The sequence below is a fragment of the Acanthaster planci genome, linkage group LG01 (genome assembly GCF_054643075.1).
Source record: "Acanthaster planci isolate LZ-2023a linkage group LG01, COTS_SCS, whole genome shotgun sequence".
In the NCBI taxonomy this organism is placed as follows: domain Eukaryota; kingdom Metazoa; phylum Echinodermata; class Asteroidea; order Valvatida; family Acanthasteridae; genus Acanthaster; species Acanthaster planci.
The window spans coordinates 37,166,955-37,183,307 of record NC_141777.1 but is presented as its reverse complement, the minus strand read 5'-3'; the positions used below and the strand labels follow the sequence as shown (position 1 = coordinate 37,183,307).

General features: G+C 42.0%; 1 protein-coding gene across 6 annotated transcripts in view; it reads left to right on the top strand.

Annotated features, from left to right (window-relative positions):
• LOC110982360 (HHIP-like protein 2) overlaps positions 1 to 16,353 on the top strand; it is a 304,779-nt gene that overhangs the window by 285,934 nt on the left and 2,492 nt on the right. For 4 of the 6 annotated variants that reach the window (XM_087141288.1, XM_087141186.1, XM_087141237.1 and 1 more), the window contains 9 exons: positions 1,009 to 1,090; positions 1,372 to 1,439; positions 5,291 to 7,486; positions 10,470 to 10,594; positions 10,910 to 11,132; positions 11,425 to 11,515; positions 12,123 to 12,163; positions 14,867 to 15,072; positions 16,268 to 16,333. In XM_087141288.1, coding sequence (XP_086997414.1) covers positions 1,009 to 1,090; positions 1,372 to 1,439; positions 5,291 to 7,486; positions 10,470 to 10,594; positions 10,910 to 11,132; positions 11,425 to 11,515; positions 12,123 to 12,163; positions 14,867 to 15,072; positions 16,268 to 16,333 — 3,098 coding nt within the window. The remainder of the gene's footprint in view (positions 1 to 1,008; positions 1,091 to 1,371; positions 1,440 to 5,290; positions 7,487 to 10,469; positions 10,595 to 10,909; positions 11,133 to 11,424; positions 11,516 to 12,122; positions 12,164 to 14,866; positions 15,073 to 16,267; positions 16,334 to 16,353) is intronic. The other 2 variants (XM_087141368.1, XM_087141407.1) reach the window with 2 other exon arrangements.

The window sequence follows — 16,353 nt, the reverse complement described above, 5'->3', positions numbered from 1 at the left end:
TCTCCATACCAAAGATTCTGTTGCTATACCTCGTGATTCTGTATCAGGCACGAAATGGGACAGAGGGGTACCCCCCCCAACATGTCCAATCCCTATACACATTCCAGACTATTGTTACTTAACACATCCCCCCCCCAAGATGTCTGAAAGGAATTCCCCAGATTCCTGCGAGACAATGACCAACACAAAGCAGGGGGTTCTCTCCGTCTCACACCTTGCTGCATATGATTCTGTACCAGGCCCGAAATGGGACGGGGGTACCCCCCCAAGTCCAATCCCTATACACTCTCCAGCCTATTGTTACTTAACCCACACTCCCCCCGCATGTCTGGAAACGAATTCCTGAGATATCAGCATAACCGTGACCAGCACAAAGGCGGGGTTTCTCTCTGTCCCCTAGTTTGCTTCATTATGTGTGATTCTGGCATGCTTTTGCTCGTTTTAAACGCATTGCACCAATACACTGTTTTTCAATGGTAATAAGGGCACAAAGGAACCAGTCCATCCCAGAGATGGCTATGCAAAAATTTGCCCCAAATCACGAGGTATTTAAGAGAACAATGTATTTAGTCTGGGGAATTCAAGTTGTTATGTTTATATGCAATCAGATAAATCAGTGTACTAGATTTTAATCAAATTTAACTCTCAAAAGGCTTATTGTTTGTCCAAAATGGGAATTTTAGTCTCTGCCCATGCATGACTTTTTCAAGTCTGTTTTTCCACATCGAACAGCCCCAAAGTGCAGTGTAGATATACAGGAGCCTTGCTCGATTTAATGTCTATCAACCGTCCACCCACCTCCTACCTATTTGATGAATGTCTTTGGAAAAGATGAAAACACATGCGATACAGGGCTAAACTGGGTGTGACTTAATTCAGAGATGTGTGTGTCGTAGAATAATTTCTCAAGAATCTACCACTCTATAACCTGTTTTGCCTCGGATATGCTATTTTGCAAAGGAAAGAACTGTGGGTTCCCCTCTGGTTAACATTTCATTTTTTCGGCAGGTGAGGTTTACCTGCTGTCAACGATCGACTCGGGGGTGTTTACCGACGGGGGTAAAATCCTTAAAATAGTGGATCCCGGAAGGTATTAAAGCATCATCACTCTGCTTTGCTTAATCCATTAAATTAGAGTTTCAGAGATACAGCTGGGTGCATTTGCTCTGAGATGATTTCCTGAAAACAGACAATTTGTCCAATTCTTTCCCTGTTTCCATTTTCTTTTCTTTTAATTTTACTTTCTCTGAATATACCTTCCCTTGCAGTTTCGGAGCTATAGCTGTCCGTGCAGAAATATGCTCTCATAATGAAACTACACGATACCAAATAATTATTGTAGTTGATTAAACAATCACCATTTTCTCTTAGGAGAGGCAATCCATCTGAATGTAACCGAGAGACTTCCAATCCTGTGGACTTTTTAACGACCGCAGCAGGTAAATAATCCCGCTATTGATGTGGAGAGAGAGGGGGAGGTGGAAGGCTGCTCGGTTGAATACAATTTCACTCAGTACTGTAACAAATTATGCACAAGTTTTGTTTCATTTTTGATTTGAAATTCTTTTTAACGGAGGGATATATTGATTATGCTGCTCTTTGGGAAGAGTTCCAGATACGGACGCCAGTAGTTCTTCCGTACAGTGACCTAAAAGCCATCAGAAAGCAAAACATGTGCAGAAAAGTTCAATTTAGGAGGGAAAAAACCAAGTTGTTTACCGAGAGAACACTTGGAATTTTTCAGACTAGTCTCATGCTGGTTTGTGCACAGGGTGTCAAGTGGCGTCAGTATATGGAACTCGTTTAGTTTCCTGCTCTTCTACAGAAAACCTTACTGGTTGGTGCACTTATTGAAATCGATCTCTGCATCTCTGTATGTTCATTTAATGTTTTTCTATTCAGCATCTGCTTTCACCTCAGCCCATCATTGCCATGTACAGGTAAAATTTACCATAGACCTGGAGGAGAAAAAACAATGGACTGCCAACTCCAGCGGGCGCACGTCGATCTCGCGTCAACCGGAAGTGCCGACAGGCACCGACAACTTTCGTTTTGCTGTCGTCCGTTTTTTTTTAAAGTGTGCTGCGTGCACAAGGTGTTGATCTTTCCTCCTCAAAATGACATAAATTTCCAGGTAATAATTGTGCAGTTGTTGGAAGCAGTGCCTAAAGACACAAATAGGGGTTGAGTTTCTATGGTATACCGAAGAGGCCATCCAGCCCCCAAAAAGCGAAAAGAGGAGGCGGAACAGAACGCGAACGACATGCATGGAGGCAAAACAATACATGTAGGCCTAGTTAGGAATTGTCAAGATCTGAAGATAGCGTTGATTATAATAGGTGAGGTCATAAAATTGAGAAGTACATTACGGTTTCAAGACCAAAGTGTTATTTCTTCTTCAGCCTAGTTGAAACATCGTCAGCTTATCATGTAAAAGTCATTTTAGTGGCAAGTAGTTTAGTGATAATATAAACATAGGCCTAATTAATAAAAACTACAAAAAAATTAACAAATTAATAAGAAAAAATGACCTGGTTTGCTTCTGGTCTGGTGCAGTATTCTTTTTCACTTCACAGTAATTCTCCTTATATTTCATTTTGTGGAATGTGCGGGTGCCACCGTAGCCTACCCGCTGAATTTCTGCCCACATTATTAGTTAATCATCCAGGTCCTGGTAAGTGCATTGAGATGGTTGTTTGAGTTGGTCGTTGACTTAAGTTTTCCTGTGTTAAATATTTGAAATTTGATTTCTTTAATTGCAATTTTTAACAATTTTCCTTTTTTTCCGTGTTCTCATTTTCAAGCATTTTCTTGTGTCTGGCTCCATGTATGGATGTTTAATCCACATTGCACTGCAATGAATGCTTTTCTGTTGATGTTCACATGTATTAAAACCCCTCATGTTAACCCCGCTGTAAACGTTTGTTGAGTAGTAACCAGAATTTTATGCATGCTGTAACTATTCAAAAGCAATAAAGTCAGATTTTAACTCTTGTTCAAAACTAATTCTTGGCCCGATGCCATATGTTAGGTTCATATCATTATTTTTATTCATTTTTTGAGGGTATTTATAGAACCATTTTTGCAAAGTTTAATATTTTTCTGTAAATTATGAATAAAGTGTTACTATGTTAATTAACATCTTTGGAATTACCTTAATTATGTACGTTCCATCACACTTATTGGAGTATGGCCTTTTGGTGACCCTTGGATTGTAACAGTTCAGAATGTTGCCACACCTTCAAAACTGGCATTTGAAATGAAAAAACAAAGTGGAATACGTTCTAGTATGTGAAAAAAGAAAGTTGGGTTTGAACCCCATTCAAGCGAGCTTTTAAGTTTTATTCACTCATACTTTGTTAAATCTCACTCCTTTAGGTTGTGCAAGCATCACCTGCACCATCCCCTAAATCGGTAGCTCACATGGACTTGAACGATGTGAGAAGGGAAGCCATAATGTTGAGGACACAATAGCTACTGACAGCAGACTGCAAGGAGTGCACTGATTGATCTTTCGGCAACTTGCAACACCCATAAGGAGCATAAACCTTTAACAGGCCACATGCTTCAACCACAATGCACTCATGCAGACTGGCAGGTGCACTTAACACAATCATATGAAATCTAACTTTGGAGGATTCCATAAATAGTGGGGAGAACTACATGTATATGGTAGCTTCAAATAGCTCCAGTTTTGTTTACAAATACTGAATTTTAAATTTTTTGTTGACAAATGTATATGGGAGGTATTTCTTAGTGCTATTGTTGCATAAAAATCCCTGGTCGCAAATATACAGGATTAGAAAAAAAATTCACTTATAACATGGACACTTTATCCCTGTCTCAGTTTCATGGAATGACACTTGTAACACTGTTAAACACTGAGTTAGTGGCACCTCAGATGAATTGTATAATTACAGCGATGTGAAGTATTTTTGAGCTTATTCACAAGTCAATTCAATTTTTCGTATTTATTGCAATTCCCGGTACAAAAATGATTTGAATTGACCAGCCCAGAAGTGTGCCTCGCTTGCTTCTTCAGTGTCTGACTTTACACGATCCCTACTGGGCTATTGCGGTATAGTTTGGGTGGGGTTCATGTGGCAACAGCAAAAATTAAATTTTAAAGTAAGCAGGATGTTGTGTGCTTGATCCCAGCCGAGCAAACTGTGGAGTTTTTTCTCAGGGAAGCACTGTCTAGTGTTGATAAAGTTATGTTGCATGAAAGAAATGACAAGCTTACTTCATATTGCAATTTCCTCATTCATTACATCTTACCTCCTTGAAAATTGAAATATTGATTTTAAAGATTGAAGATTTTAGGTGGCGTTCTTTAATTACTGATATTGATGCCAGAATCCAAAAGTCAAGTATTATGATGACTATTGCACATTACACATTTCAAATGAGTCACATAATTTTTTACATGAATACCTGCAGAATTCTACAGAACTCTGCTCTATTCCACATCTTGTCACTTTTTCCCCCCAAACAATTCCGACTGCTTATAAAGATCATATTACATACAGTTTGTGAAGTATGACAGTTCATGTACGAAGTCATTGGGGAAATTATGCTATGGGCCTTCATGTTTCCCACACATTTTTTCTAATGTAACACGATGCCCCTTTAAAATGTAAGTTTAAATCTTGTAGAAAAACACAAATTTGCAAATGGGCCTAGCATTGAAAATATTGTTAGAAGACTTGAATCTGAACGGGGGAACATGTACTATTTTTCCCCTTGAAAAATTCGAAAACCCCACCAGATGAGTATAACTCTGAAAATTGCTTTACAAGTCAGAAAAAAATGTTTTGCTGGGCTAACCCAACCAGACCTGGCTGTCGTGAGAGCTAACAGCAGTACTCGATCATCTTTGTCGATTGTCATGATTGGTGCATCAGAAAAGAATACAGCTTTCCTTGTCTAAAAGGCTCAATAATTCTCACGTCAGTATACTCATAATTATCACAATGTCATAACATAAGTGTATGTTGTCTATCTCGTCTATTTTGCGATTTTTTTCCACGAAAAAGGCAAAATTACCAGTGCAGCACCGGTTGCTTCGTTCATCGCACGTGAATAACGCTTCAAAGGTCAACCAGAAGTTCCCTGTACCGGCAACTCCAGAGCTTCCGGCTGACGGAACAGTTTACACGCAATGCGCCGTGCGCCCCCTGGAGTTGGCAGTCCGCTGTTTTTTCTCCTCCAGGTCTATATGGTATAACGCACATTTAAAGTCGCATAACAGATATAATTTTGTTTAAATTTGCTTGTGTCATTTTCCCAGAAACAACAACGGCAGGTGGCTACCTGTACACTGTGGAATCAAATAATGCATCGTCAGCTACTAATGGGTTATTCACCACAGAACTGGAACCAACTGATCCTGCATTGACAACTGGTCGACCATCCACCACACAGCTGCTTACAACCGATGCATCACAGATCACGACCGTTCCATGGGACGCATCATTAACAACTGATCGATCGTCCATCACTACCGATCATACATTACTGACTAGTCGACCCTCCACCACCGCACTGCCTGCAACTAATGCATCATTAACGACGGGTCGATCCTCCACCACAAATCCGCCCACAACTGAGCCTGCGTTACAGACTGGTCTATCATCCATCACAGAAATAACCATGACTAAGGCATCATTAACGACTGGTCGATCATCGACCACAGAGCTGCAAACAAGTAATTCTACATTACCGACTGGTCTATCATCCACCACAGAAATAACCACGACTGATGCATCATTATCGGCTGGTGGATCATCGACCACAAAGCTGCAAACAAGTGATTCTACATTACAGACTGGTCTATCATCCATCACAGAAATAACCATGACTAAGGCATCATTAACGACTGGTCGATCATCGACCACAGAGCTGCAAACAAGTAATTCTACATTACCGACTGATCTATCATCCACCACAGAAATAACCACGACTGATGCATCATTATCGGCTGGTGGATCATCGACCACAAAGCTGCAAACAAGTGATTCTACATTACCGACTGGTCTATCATCCACCACAGAAATAACCACGACTGATGCATCATTAGCGGCTGGTGGATCATCGACCACAAAGCTGCAAACAAGTGATTCTACATTACCGACTGGTCTATCATCCACCACAGAAATAACCACGACTGATGCATCATTATCGGCTGGTGGATCATCGACCACAAAGCTGCAAACAAGTGATTCTACATTACCGACTGGTATATCATCCACCACAGAAATAACCACGACTCGTGCATCATTAACGACTGGTGGATCATCGACCACAAAGCTGCAAACAAGTGATTCTACGTTACCGACTGGTCTATCATCCACCACAGAAATAACCGCGACTAATGCATCATTAACGGCTGGTGGATCATCGACTACAAAGCTGCAAACAAGTGATTCTACATTACCGACTGGTCTATCATCCACCACAGAAATAACCACGACTCATGCATCATTAACGGCTGGTGGATCATCGACCACAAAGCTGCAAACAAGTGATTCTATATTACCGACTGGTCTATCATCCACCACAGAAATAACCACGACTGATGCATCATTAGCGGCTGGTGGATCATCGACTACAAAGCTGCAAACAAGTGATTCTACATTACCGACTGGTCTATCATCCACCACAGAAATAACTGCGACTGATGCATCATTAACGGCTGGTGGATCATCGACTACAAAGCTGCAAACAAGTGATTCTACATTACCGACTGGTCTATCATCCACCACAGAAATAACCACGACTGATGCATCATTAGCGGCTGGTGGATCACCGACTACAAAGCTGCAAACAAGTGATTCTACATTACCGACTGGTCTATCATCCACCACAGAAATAACTGCGACTGATACATCATTAACAGCTGGTGGATCATCGACCACAAAGCTGCAAACAACTGATTCTGCATTACCGACTGGTCTATCATCCACCACAGAAATAACCACGACTGATGCATCATTAACGGCTGGTGGACCGTCGACCACAAAGCTGCAAACAACTGATTCTGCATTACCGACTGGTCTATCATCCACCACAGAAATAACCGCGACTGATGCATCATTAACGGCTGGTGGATCGTCGACCACAAAGCTGCTAACAACTGATTCTGCGTTAGTGACTGCTCGATCATCCGTCACGGAACTTCCTACAACTGACTTTGCATTAACAACAGGTCGACCAGCTACATCCCGGCTGTCTACAACTGATGCATCATCATCAACTGACCGATCATTCAACACAAAACTTTCAACAACTGACAGTGCATCAGCAACTAGTCGACCATCTACCAAGACACTGCCTACCACTGATATACCATTTATAACGACAGGTCGACCATCCATCAAACAACAGCCAACTGATTCCGCAATGACGACTGATCGATCGTCTGCCGAAACACCATCAATTTACCAACCAACTGTTGCCGACTCGGCGACAGAAATTTTGCCGAAAAGTAAAGCATACCATTCTTTGAAAATTAAACTCTCAGAGCAGAAAGTACAGTGTATATCGAAATCTATTGCGGTACTTGAAGTGTCATGACATTAACCTGGTATATAAAGGCTCTTGAATGTAAATAATAAGAACCATACTGGGCACTTGGCGACATGAGTCGACCGGAGTACTATAACGCTTCCGAATTCCCAACGCGTGGGCCGGCTTGAGCTCCCCGACAAAAACAGTCATGTTCATGCATCCTCTGAGATTGCAGATGGGATATCCATGCACGACGCTAGGATTTTTTTCTGGGGGCAACAAAGCACTCATCAACAGCAAACTAGCAAGCCATTCACGATTGATAGGGTCATTTGGAGATCGGAGTATATTTGGCTTTTTCGCAATTTTGCGAAAAAGCCTTTCCGATCCTCAGGATTTTTTTGGGGGGGGGTCTTCTTTTGGGCCAAAAGCCCGTAGACTTTGCACACGTTTTTTCTGTGCAGCACGTTTGCCATTAATATTTGTCGCACAGCATTCTTAGCTGGCATAGGCATAATCATTATTGCATAGATGTATGCTGAAGAGTGACGTCATGATGACGTCATCGTCTGATTTTTTTTATTGAATTTCGAGTATTAGTTTTCCCCATAGGTTTTGTACACGTTTTTCAACAGCCAGAATGGCGTAGATTTTGACCGCTTGAGAAAATGAAACTTGGTACAAGCAACGACCATCAGCAAAGATGAATGTAGAAACATGACATCACTTTGGCATCACAATTAGATTTTTTAATTCAATTTCGAAGAAATCAACCGTAACAAATATAAGCGTGAATTGTCCACGAGATGACAGCTAAAACATTGGAGTCCGCTGCATTAAGTGCATAACTGGTGTACTTCTCCACACACATGAAGCGCCGTCCGACGACAAAAACCTCACGTGATGACAATGCCATCAGCAGACAAGTCATGTGACATTCAAGATCTATCATTTAAAGCCCTATATCTCCAAAGGTACATGTCCCAGTGGGTTGAAACTTAGCAGATGTCTGGAAGGAGGTGTGTGATAGAGGAAAATTGACCTCATGGAATGATGACTTTATCGATTGATAAGTCGCGTGACATTGAAGATCCATCATTTAAAGCCCTATATCTCCAAAAGTATATGTCCCAGTGGGTTGAAACTTAGCAGATATCTGGAAGGGGATGTGTGATAGACAAAAATTGACCTCATTGGATGATGACGTGGTTAGTTGACAAGTCACGTGACATTAAAGGTGCACCCTTTCAAGCCCTGTATCCCCTAGAATAAAGGTCACAGCGGGTTGAAAGTTGGGAATGTATGATAGACGTCCTGAAACGATTGACGTCCTGAAATGATGACGTCATCAGTTGAAACGTCATGTGATATTAAAGATGCATCATTTAAAGCTTTCTTTCTCTGGAAGTGCATGTGCAAGCGGGTTGAAACTTTGGAGATATTTCGAAGGGAGTGTGTGATTGGCGAAAATTGACCTCATGGGATAATGACGTCATCAATTGATAAGTCACGTGACATGAAAGGTGCATCCTTTAAAGCCCTACATCTTTGAAGTGTCCCAGCGGGATGGAACTTTGCAGATATGCAATCATGACGATGACATATTCATTGAAAAGCGAAAAAGCCCTATGTTCTGTTGCAAACATACATAGAAGCTCTCGTTCTATTTATCATCGATACCCCCAAATAGCCTAACGACCGCAAAAAGCGAAAGCCAAGTACGAATTTTAAAGATTTCCTGGCAACATTATGAGAGATGTATTGTGAGAAATCAAAGTGAAACGTGTTTGTTGAAGGATAATGCATTCTTCGCTACCCAGATCTTATGCATCCTCTTGAAAAATTTGGTAATAGGCCGTCTTCACAGAGAAGCTATTATCGATGGTATTCCTGGAATGTTCTTATTTAATGAAATATAATGAGGGTTGGCGTCAGACTATTTGGGGTTTAATGCCTTCCTTTCGTTTTCATTTTTTTTCAAGTGTGGCTTAAAACATTTAATCTAATTAATCACAAACTAAAATTCTTCATCAGTATAAATGACCTGAACTTGTAATGAAGTTTTATTTCAGCGCTTTCATCCGTGTTTCCGGGTGCAAAAATTACACCCTACTTTCAATTCAATATGGCCGACTTGTGAATACAGCCCATCGATCTGGAAGTAATTTTCTTGCGTTTTTTGTTTATTTTTGGCTTGTTTTCGGGAGGGAGGCCGAGGGCTTAGCCAACATCCCATGAGAAAAAGGTTATGTTGGCCAGAAAGGCACAGGATACAGCATCACATTACCCTCCTGAAGCGCCGCCATTGTTCGGCCGCGTATTTTGTGCACAAACAATGCGCGATGTCCTATCCAGTCTATTTAATGGAGATCAATGATCAGCCACTGTCAGCATAATATAGATCAGTGGATACAGCCCATTCTAGTCAACCTCGTTCCCATAGGAACGATCTGGTCGAGCCATCCTACCATGCTTTGCGCGCACGCAGCCTGTTGAATCGAGGTTGCATTTTAGTGCACGTTCAATTTACTTCATCCCTAAAAGAGCTGGGGGAGCCCCTCAACATTTTTTTCCTATATCGCTGCAGTGCCTTTTTTAAGTTGAGCCTTAATTAAGAGTTTTAGAGTAACTGTTTGCGGTCATTTTGACACTTTTTTGCAAAAATCGGAGCCGGGTCAGCCATAAATGTATACTTTTCCACTACGGTGCTCAATGCACCCGTACTGGTACACATATAGCAATGAACTTCAAATGACACCAAACCATAATTTATGTCTGATTGAGTTCAAACTTCACATTTGTAATTATAAAGAGTGTATGTTTATGCATGCCAAGTTTAAAAGAAAATCAGGCGAGTTAACTTGGGGGAGGGGGCGTAATCTGCTCCCTCCCTGGCTGTAAGATGAGTCAAAATAACCCGGCTCTTTGAGGGTTAAAGGTGATACCCTTTCTTCTTCCAGCATTTGATATAATCCTTCGACTCAGAATCCTGGCGTTAAATGGAACAACAGCTAGATATACCGATATTCTGGCCGACAGCACCTCCCAGGCATTCCGTGAAATATCATCAAAAGTGACTGTGGCGGTAGGTTCACCCGTTAAAGTGTATTTAGTTACAAATAGGGAGAAACATATTCTGCATCATACAATTTTTTTGAGAGGCAATGGTCATTTTGGAGGGAGCAGGTGCTTGACAATATACTGTTTTGCCTTTCTGCAGATGTTTGAGACTAAATTATTGGACGTTTCACTTACTTTCGGGAGAGCATGAAATGAAACTGTGCGAAAATATGGTTTGCGTCCGAACCAAGTAAGGGGGTATTGCAGCGGTCGATACCTCTGGGTCCGCCAGTTGGTAAAGAAATCACTTCTATCGTTTTATATGTGTCATTTCTCGAAGGTGATTGAAGTCCTCCGAAGCTCACCGACCACGGCTTTCGTTGTGGATTTCGTTGTTTCTTCCATACGCAACGGGAGTTTGTTGGTTAGCGGTGCTGCCATCTACCCAGTGAATTCGATGGTCGAGCCTGAGGCTTTGGTCGACGTGCTGAACAGCGCTGGAGAGGCTGAAAGGAATGCACATAGTTTGCTCACTATTGACCCTTCAGCAACGTATGCAACAGGTGCGTTCGATATATATGTGATGTAAAAATGTGATGCTAATGAATCAATATGATATCAGCAATATCAGTTCCAATTAACAAATCCGGCAACCAAAATTCTCTTTCTTCATTTCAAGTTCAGTCTAATTTGATTCATTGGACATTCATTCACATTGCTTGTACTGCGTCCCACACCGAAAACTACCATAATGGGATGACTGTACAGAGAAATAGATCCGAATATTACCTTCATCGAACGTTATTGAGTGTTTGTGTGATGATCACCAGCGCCTTTCTGTATGTTTTTGTACAGTGGCAAATGAAGGCTGTCCACCAGACTTCTGCAAAAACGGCGGCAACTGTACGCAACTCAGAGGCCTTCAGGATCCCGTGTACTCTTGCGAGTATGTTCGGTGAAGGGTCCAAATTACATAGGCATGGGTGGGGGGGGGGCAACGGAAGCCACTCCCCCCCCGAAAGGAGTCAACAATATTTTAAGAAAATACTGAAAGAAAAGTGCATTTGTTGGTTTATTTCCTATCCCTTTCTTCGAAAATGCGTGTGAAAAGACCCATACCCTTCAGAAAGGCCGTAAAAAGGTTTCATGAAAAATAGATTTCCATATTTTTGGGCTCCTCCAAAAACCCATTCGTTTGCCTGTTTAAAATTGGGTTCTGGGGATCCGCCCTTGTAGATAAAGTACACAAATTCGCAAAATAACAATAGCTCAAAACTTGGTTTCCATACAGCTCTAATTAATGAGCGTTACTGGTAGGTGTTTACCTTGCTATTTATCCAACTGAGTAGATACTAAAAACCTTGATCGGTTGTCAGCATATTTTAACCTGCGTTTTTCTTTTCGTTTTTTCTGATAACAGAGCACAAATAAGTAACAGAGATACTTCAAACGCTAATAATGAATGTCGTGTAATTGTATTATGCCTGCAGCTATCAATGTCCTAAGTCAATAGGTTGAAACAATCTCATTCGACACTTTTCGTTATGTTACAGGTGCGTTGGCGGTTACTCCGGAAGTTCGTGCGACATATTGGGTTTGTGTCATCGTTTGTATGAAATTTTTCATAGAATACATTTTTGGTAGATTAGAAAACGAAACCCCTTAATCCTACAATCTGCATGTCTGCCAAGCTTTTCAACAGTTTCAGTTAAACTGCCTTTTCATTAATCAAGTTCAAATGAATTAACTGCTTTCATTGCGCTTGCCATGGCCCGTGTACATCATGTACAAAGTAGTGTAATGTTCTCATATGCCTGTCTTATGGAATTCCATATCTGCCGTCGCCCGTCGTCAGTCGTGCGTCGCCCGTCGTCCGTCGCATTTTGCTTTTTGTTGTGTCCCAATTCTGCCATTTACCAGTTCCAAACATGCCATTTTCCGTCGTCCGTCGTGCGTCACCCGTCGCCCGTCGTGCGTCGCCCGTCGTGCGTCGTCCGTCGCCCGTCGTTGGTCGCCCGTCGTGCGTCGCCCATCAAATGGGTTGCATAGGACATGCAAAAGCCGTTGTTTAACAAATGACAATGTGATGATTCCATTCACTTCTAAAGATCTTTTCCAAATAAGGCAAGTACAAATCCCACCTGCAAAGCATATACTAGTCACATAATTAATTCCAATAAATCTGTGGGATATCGTGTTCTATTGTTCTAAATCAACAAAATAGACTTTTGTTACGGTAGATTGTTTTTCTCGATAACTTAGTTACTCTAGACGTAACTTTACTCGTTAACAGCCAGACTTTAGGTCTATATCCTATGTGATATTTCTGTCTGTCCCTGCACAATATCCCACAGAACGGAATGTAAATAATAGATTATTTACAATGTTTGATTCCCAATAGTTTTCATAAGAGACGAACTGATTCAACATTATTTTGAGGGCAGGTATACCTATGATGAAATCTGCTGTATACTCCAAATTAGACATGACTTTATTTGCAGGTTGGCTCACAGAAGTCTTTTAAACAGTACCTTACTTGTTAGCCCCATAAATAATGCTGATGTGCTGGACAACCTGTTCTCATTGGTCTATCCACCATGGCATACAAGCCACAAAAACCAACACGTCATATTTTCTGAAACTTAAACCAAGTGGTAATTGCCCCTTAACAATACATTTAATAAACAGTTTGTTATCCACAGCACGTCTAGTATTTCTGGATTTCAAGGTGAAATTGAGAGGACAAGATATATCTGTATCGGTTGGCAGATTTCTTCCTGGAATTTGATGAAAACAAGTCGGCACATTTTTACAGTATGCAAATTAGAATAACACTGTGGATAAGTTGGCTGGAACATTTTTGCTGAAAATGTTTTTCCCAAAAAAACACTTGGTTGAATTCTCAGAGAGGCGATATTTTCTTGTCAAGGGGCAGGGGTAGTCTAGCATTATTGGAATTAATTATGTGACTAGTATATGCTTTGCAGGTGGGATTTGTACTTGCCTTATTTGGAAAAGATCTTTAGAAGTGAATGGAATCATCACATTGTCATTTGTTAAACAACGGCTTTTGCATGTCCTATGCAACCCATTTGACGGACGACGCACGACGGGCGACGCACAACGGGCGACGCACGACGGGCGACGCACGACGGGCGACGGACGATGGGTGACGCACGACGGAAGACGGGCGACGGAAGACGGGCGACGCACGACGGGCGACGGACGACGGGCGACGGACGACGGGCGATGGGCGACGCACGACGGGCGACGGACGACGCACGACGCACGACGGACGACGCACGACGGACGACGCACGACGGACGACGCACGACGGACGACGCACGACGGGCAACGCACGACGGCAGATATGGAATTCCATACTGTCTCTGTATCCAGCCCGGCCATGCAGACTTTCCTAAATTCTTTACTGGCTTTGTTACCCGACCGACCCCGACCTGAACTCAACTTCGGGTCAGCTCGGTTTTTCCACCATTTCAGCTGGGAGAGGTCGGTTTCGATTTGCGTTTGCGATTATCAGGTCAGGTCGAATCAGTGAAGCCATCGTGGTAAAAAGAGTGAGAAATACCGGGCAAAAAGAATTTGGGACATTCACACGGTGCATTATTACTGAAGAGTTGCTATGCCAGGTATGTCCAGGATGCGGGAATCCCCCCCCATTACATTTTTCTGCACAGTCACACAGAGATTATCGCTAAAGTTTTGAGTTCTCGGAAAGATTGATTTCCAAAAGAACGCGTGCGTAACGCCAATGATTATGTTCAGGCACAGAAAGCGGCAAATACGGGCGATTCACAATAGTGCGCCTCCAAGAGTTTGCAACGCGTTGGCCAATCACGATACGCGAAATCTGTAGACCCAATGCGCGTTTGGAAAGGGTCGACAAATTTCGTGCATTGTGATTGGCCAACGCGTTGCAAACTCTTGGAGACGGGCTATCGTAAATAGACCGTATATTGTGGGACGATTTGTCCCAGCTAGACGACTTGTTTGAGTTTTTTCGGGGTGGTTTGGTAATGCGTCGTTTCGGGTCGTTTTATCTAAGTTGATGTCGGTTCGGGTCTGATTTATGAAGATATGATCGGTTTCCAGTCAGATTTGGTTTATATCCACTGTGTTTCGGATCGGTTTTGGCCCGTTCGACCGGACCCAATTCACAGTAACCCGAACATCTCTTGGGCTTAATCACAAAAAAGAAGGTAAGGTTGAAATCAGGTCGAACCGCCGTTTCCTTGCAGCCTCGTACCTGTAGTTTCGTTTGCTCTCACATCCACAGATGTAAGAAGGAATGACGGCATTGTTGTCCCCATATTGGCTGCTTTTGGGGGATTTATTGTCATCACGACCATGGTGCTGATATTGACATGGGCACGAATTTCAGGAAAACGTCGAAGGCCACAAACATATGCGTCCAAAATGTTTCGGAATAGAGCTGTCGGTTTGGAGTGCGTGGAAACATCTGCAACACGGCCTCCAACAGAGGTAAGCAGCTAAAAACACAAGCACTGCGGGGAGATGTTGCCTTCTTGCCCATTGAAGAATTGGTTCAATGGGTACACCAGACTTTTTCTTCTCGTTTCTCCGGAAATTCTCCTCTTGTTTGGTGTGGAATCTATAAGACTGTTTCGGGGGATATGCCATGAGATCCAAAGACGTAGGCCCACATACCGTGACAAACGAACGCAATGCCCCATTCAGCAATCACCAATTAAAAATAAATTACAGTACAAATGAACTCGAAGAGGCCTATTAAACCTACTGGCAAATATAGATATTATTCAACACAGTCGATCCTGTGTAAAACTCATCAAAATTTCTTCCCTTGATAATCACACAAATAATGCACATGAGATATCTTTCCAAATAGCCGCGCGTTTTATAGCCCAAAAGGGCGCAACCTAGACCCTTTCATTGAAATACCATCGGTACATTGCATGCGGCGTACATTTGACAAAACTATCAAAAACGTTTACGAAGAACCATGAATGTTGAAGTTCGGACTGCGGTTAATTTGTCACTTAACCATTTGTCACATAATAAGCTCTGGATACGGGTCAGATCTTTGAAAGATTCTCATGTGCGCGAGAAACCGGCAATTTTTTTAAAGTTTGCTTTGTCATCTTTGTTGTTTTGTCAACCACTTCAAAAATTATAGGTCTATATTGAATTGAACAGCCCGCCCCCCAAAAGGGTGTTATTCTTCTTTTTTCTGAATAACAATACACGAAATCGTTTGGGGATTTTTGGTCTCAAAGTTTCAACAGTCATAGCCAGTGCACATTTATTGTTAACTCATAGAATTCGGATACAAAAATTAATGAATAACAAATCAAACGTACGTATAATATCTGCTTTGATTGGGGTTTTAGGGCACCCCTGCCGCTATTGTATCCCGAATACCTGTGGGCTCAATTGGCTGTAAAGTTGGGGTCAACGACACCAAGGCTCTGTGGGGTGCCTGCGAGTATTTCCACCCGTTCAGTCTTTATGATTAATCATGGGCTAAGCCTAGATGTTAAATAAAAGGAAGTGATCCTTTTCAAATTATGAACAATTTGTGTAATGAAGCATTCCCAGTAATTAAGCTTTACACTATTATACTGTGTCGTGAATAGATTACATTTCATACAATTAGTTTCTCCCCTTTCCTTCTCTGGTCCTTTGCTCTTTCTTTTAGTACGGGGGTTATGGCAGTGCGCTCAGAAACTTCTACTTACCTTACGTTGTTCAGGAGGCATCTGTGGTGAGTATTGTAGTTTGAAT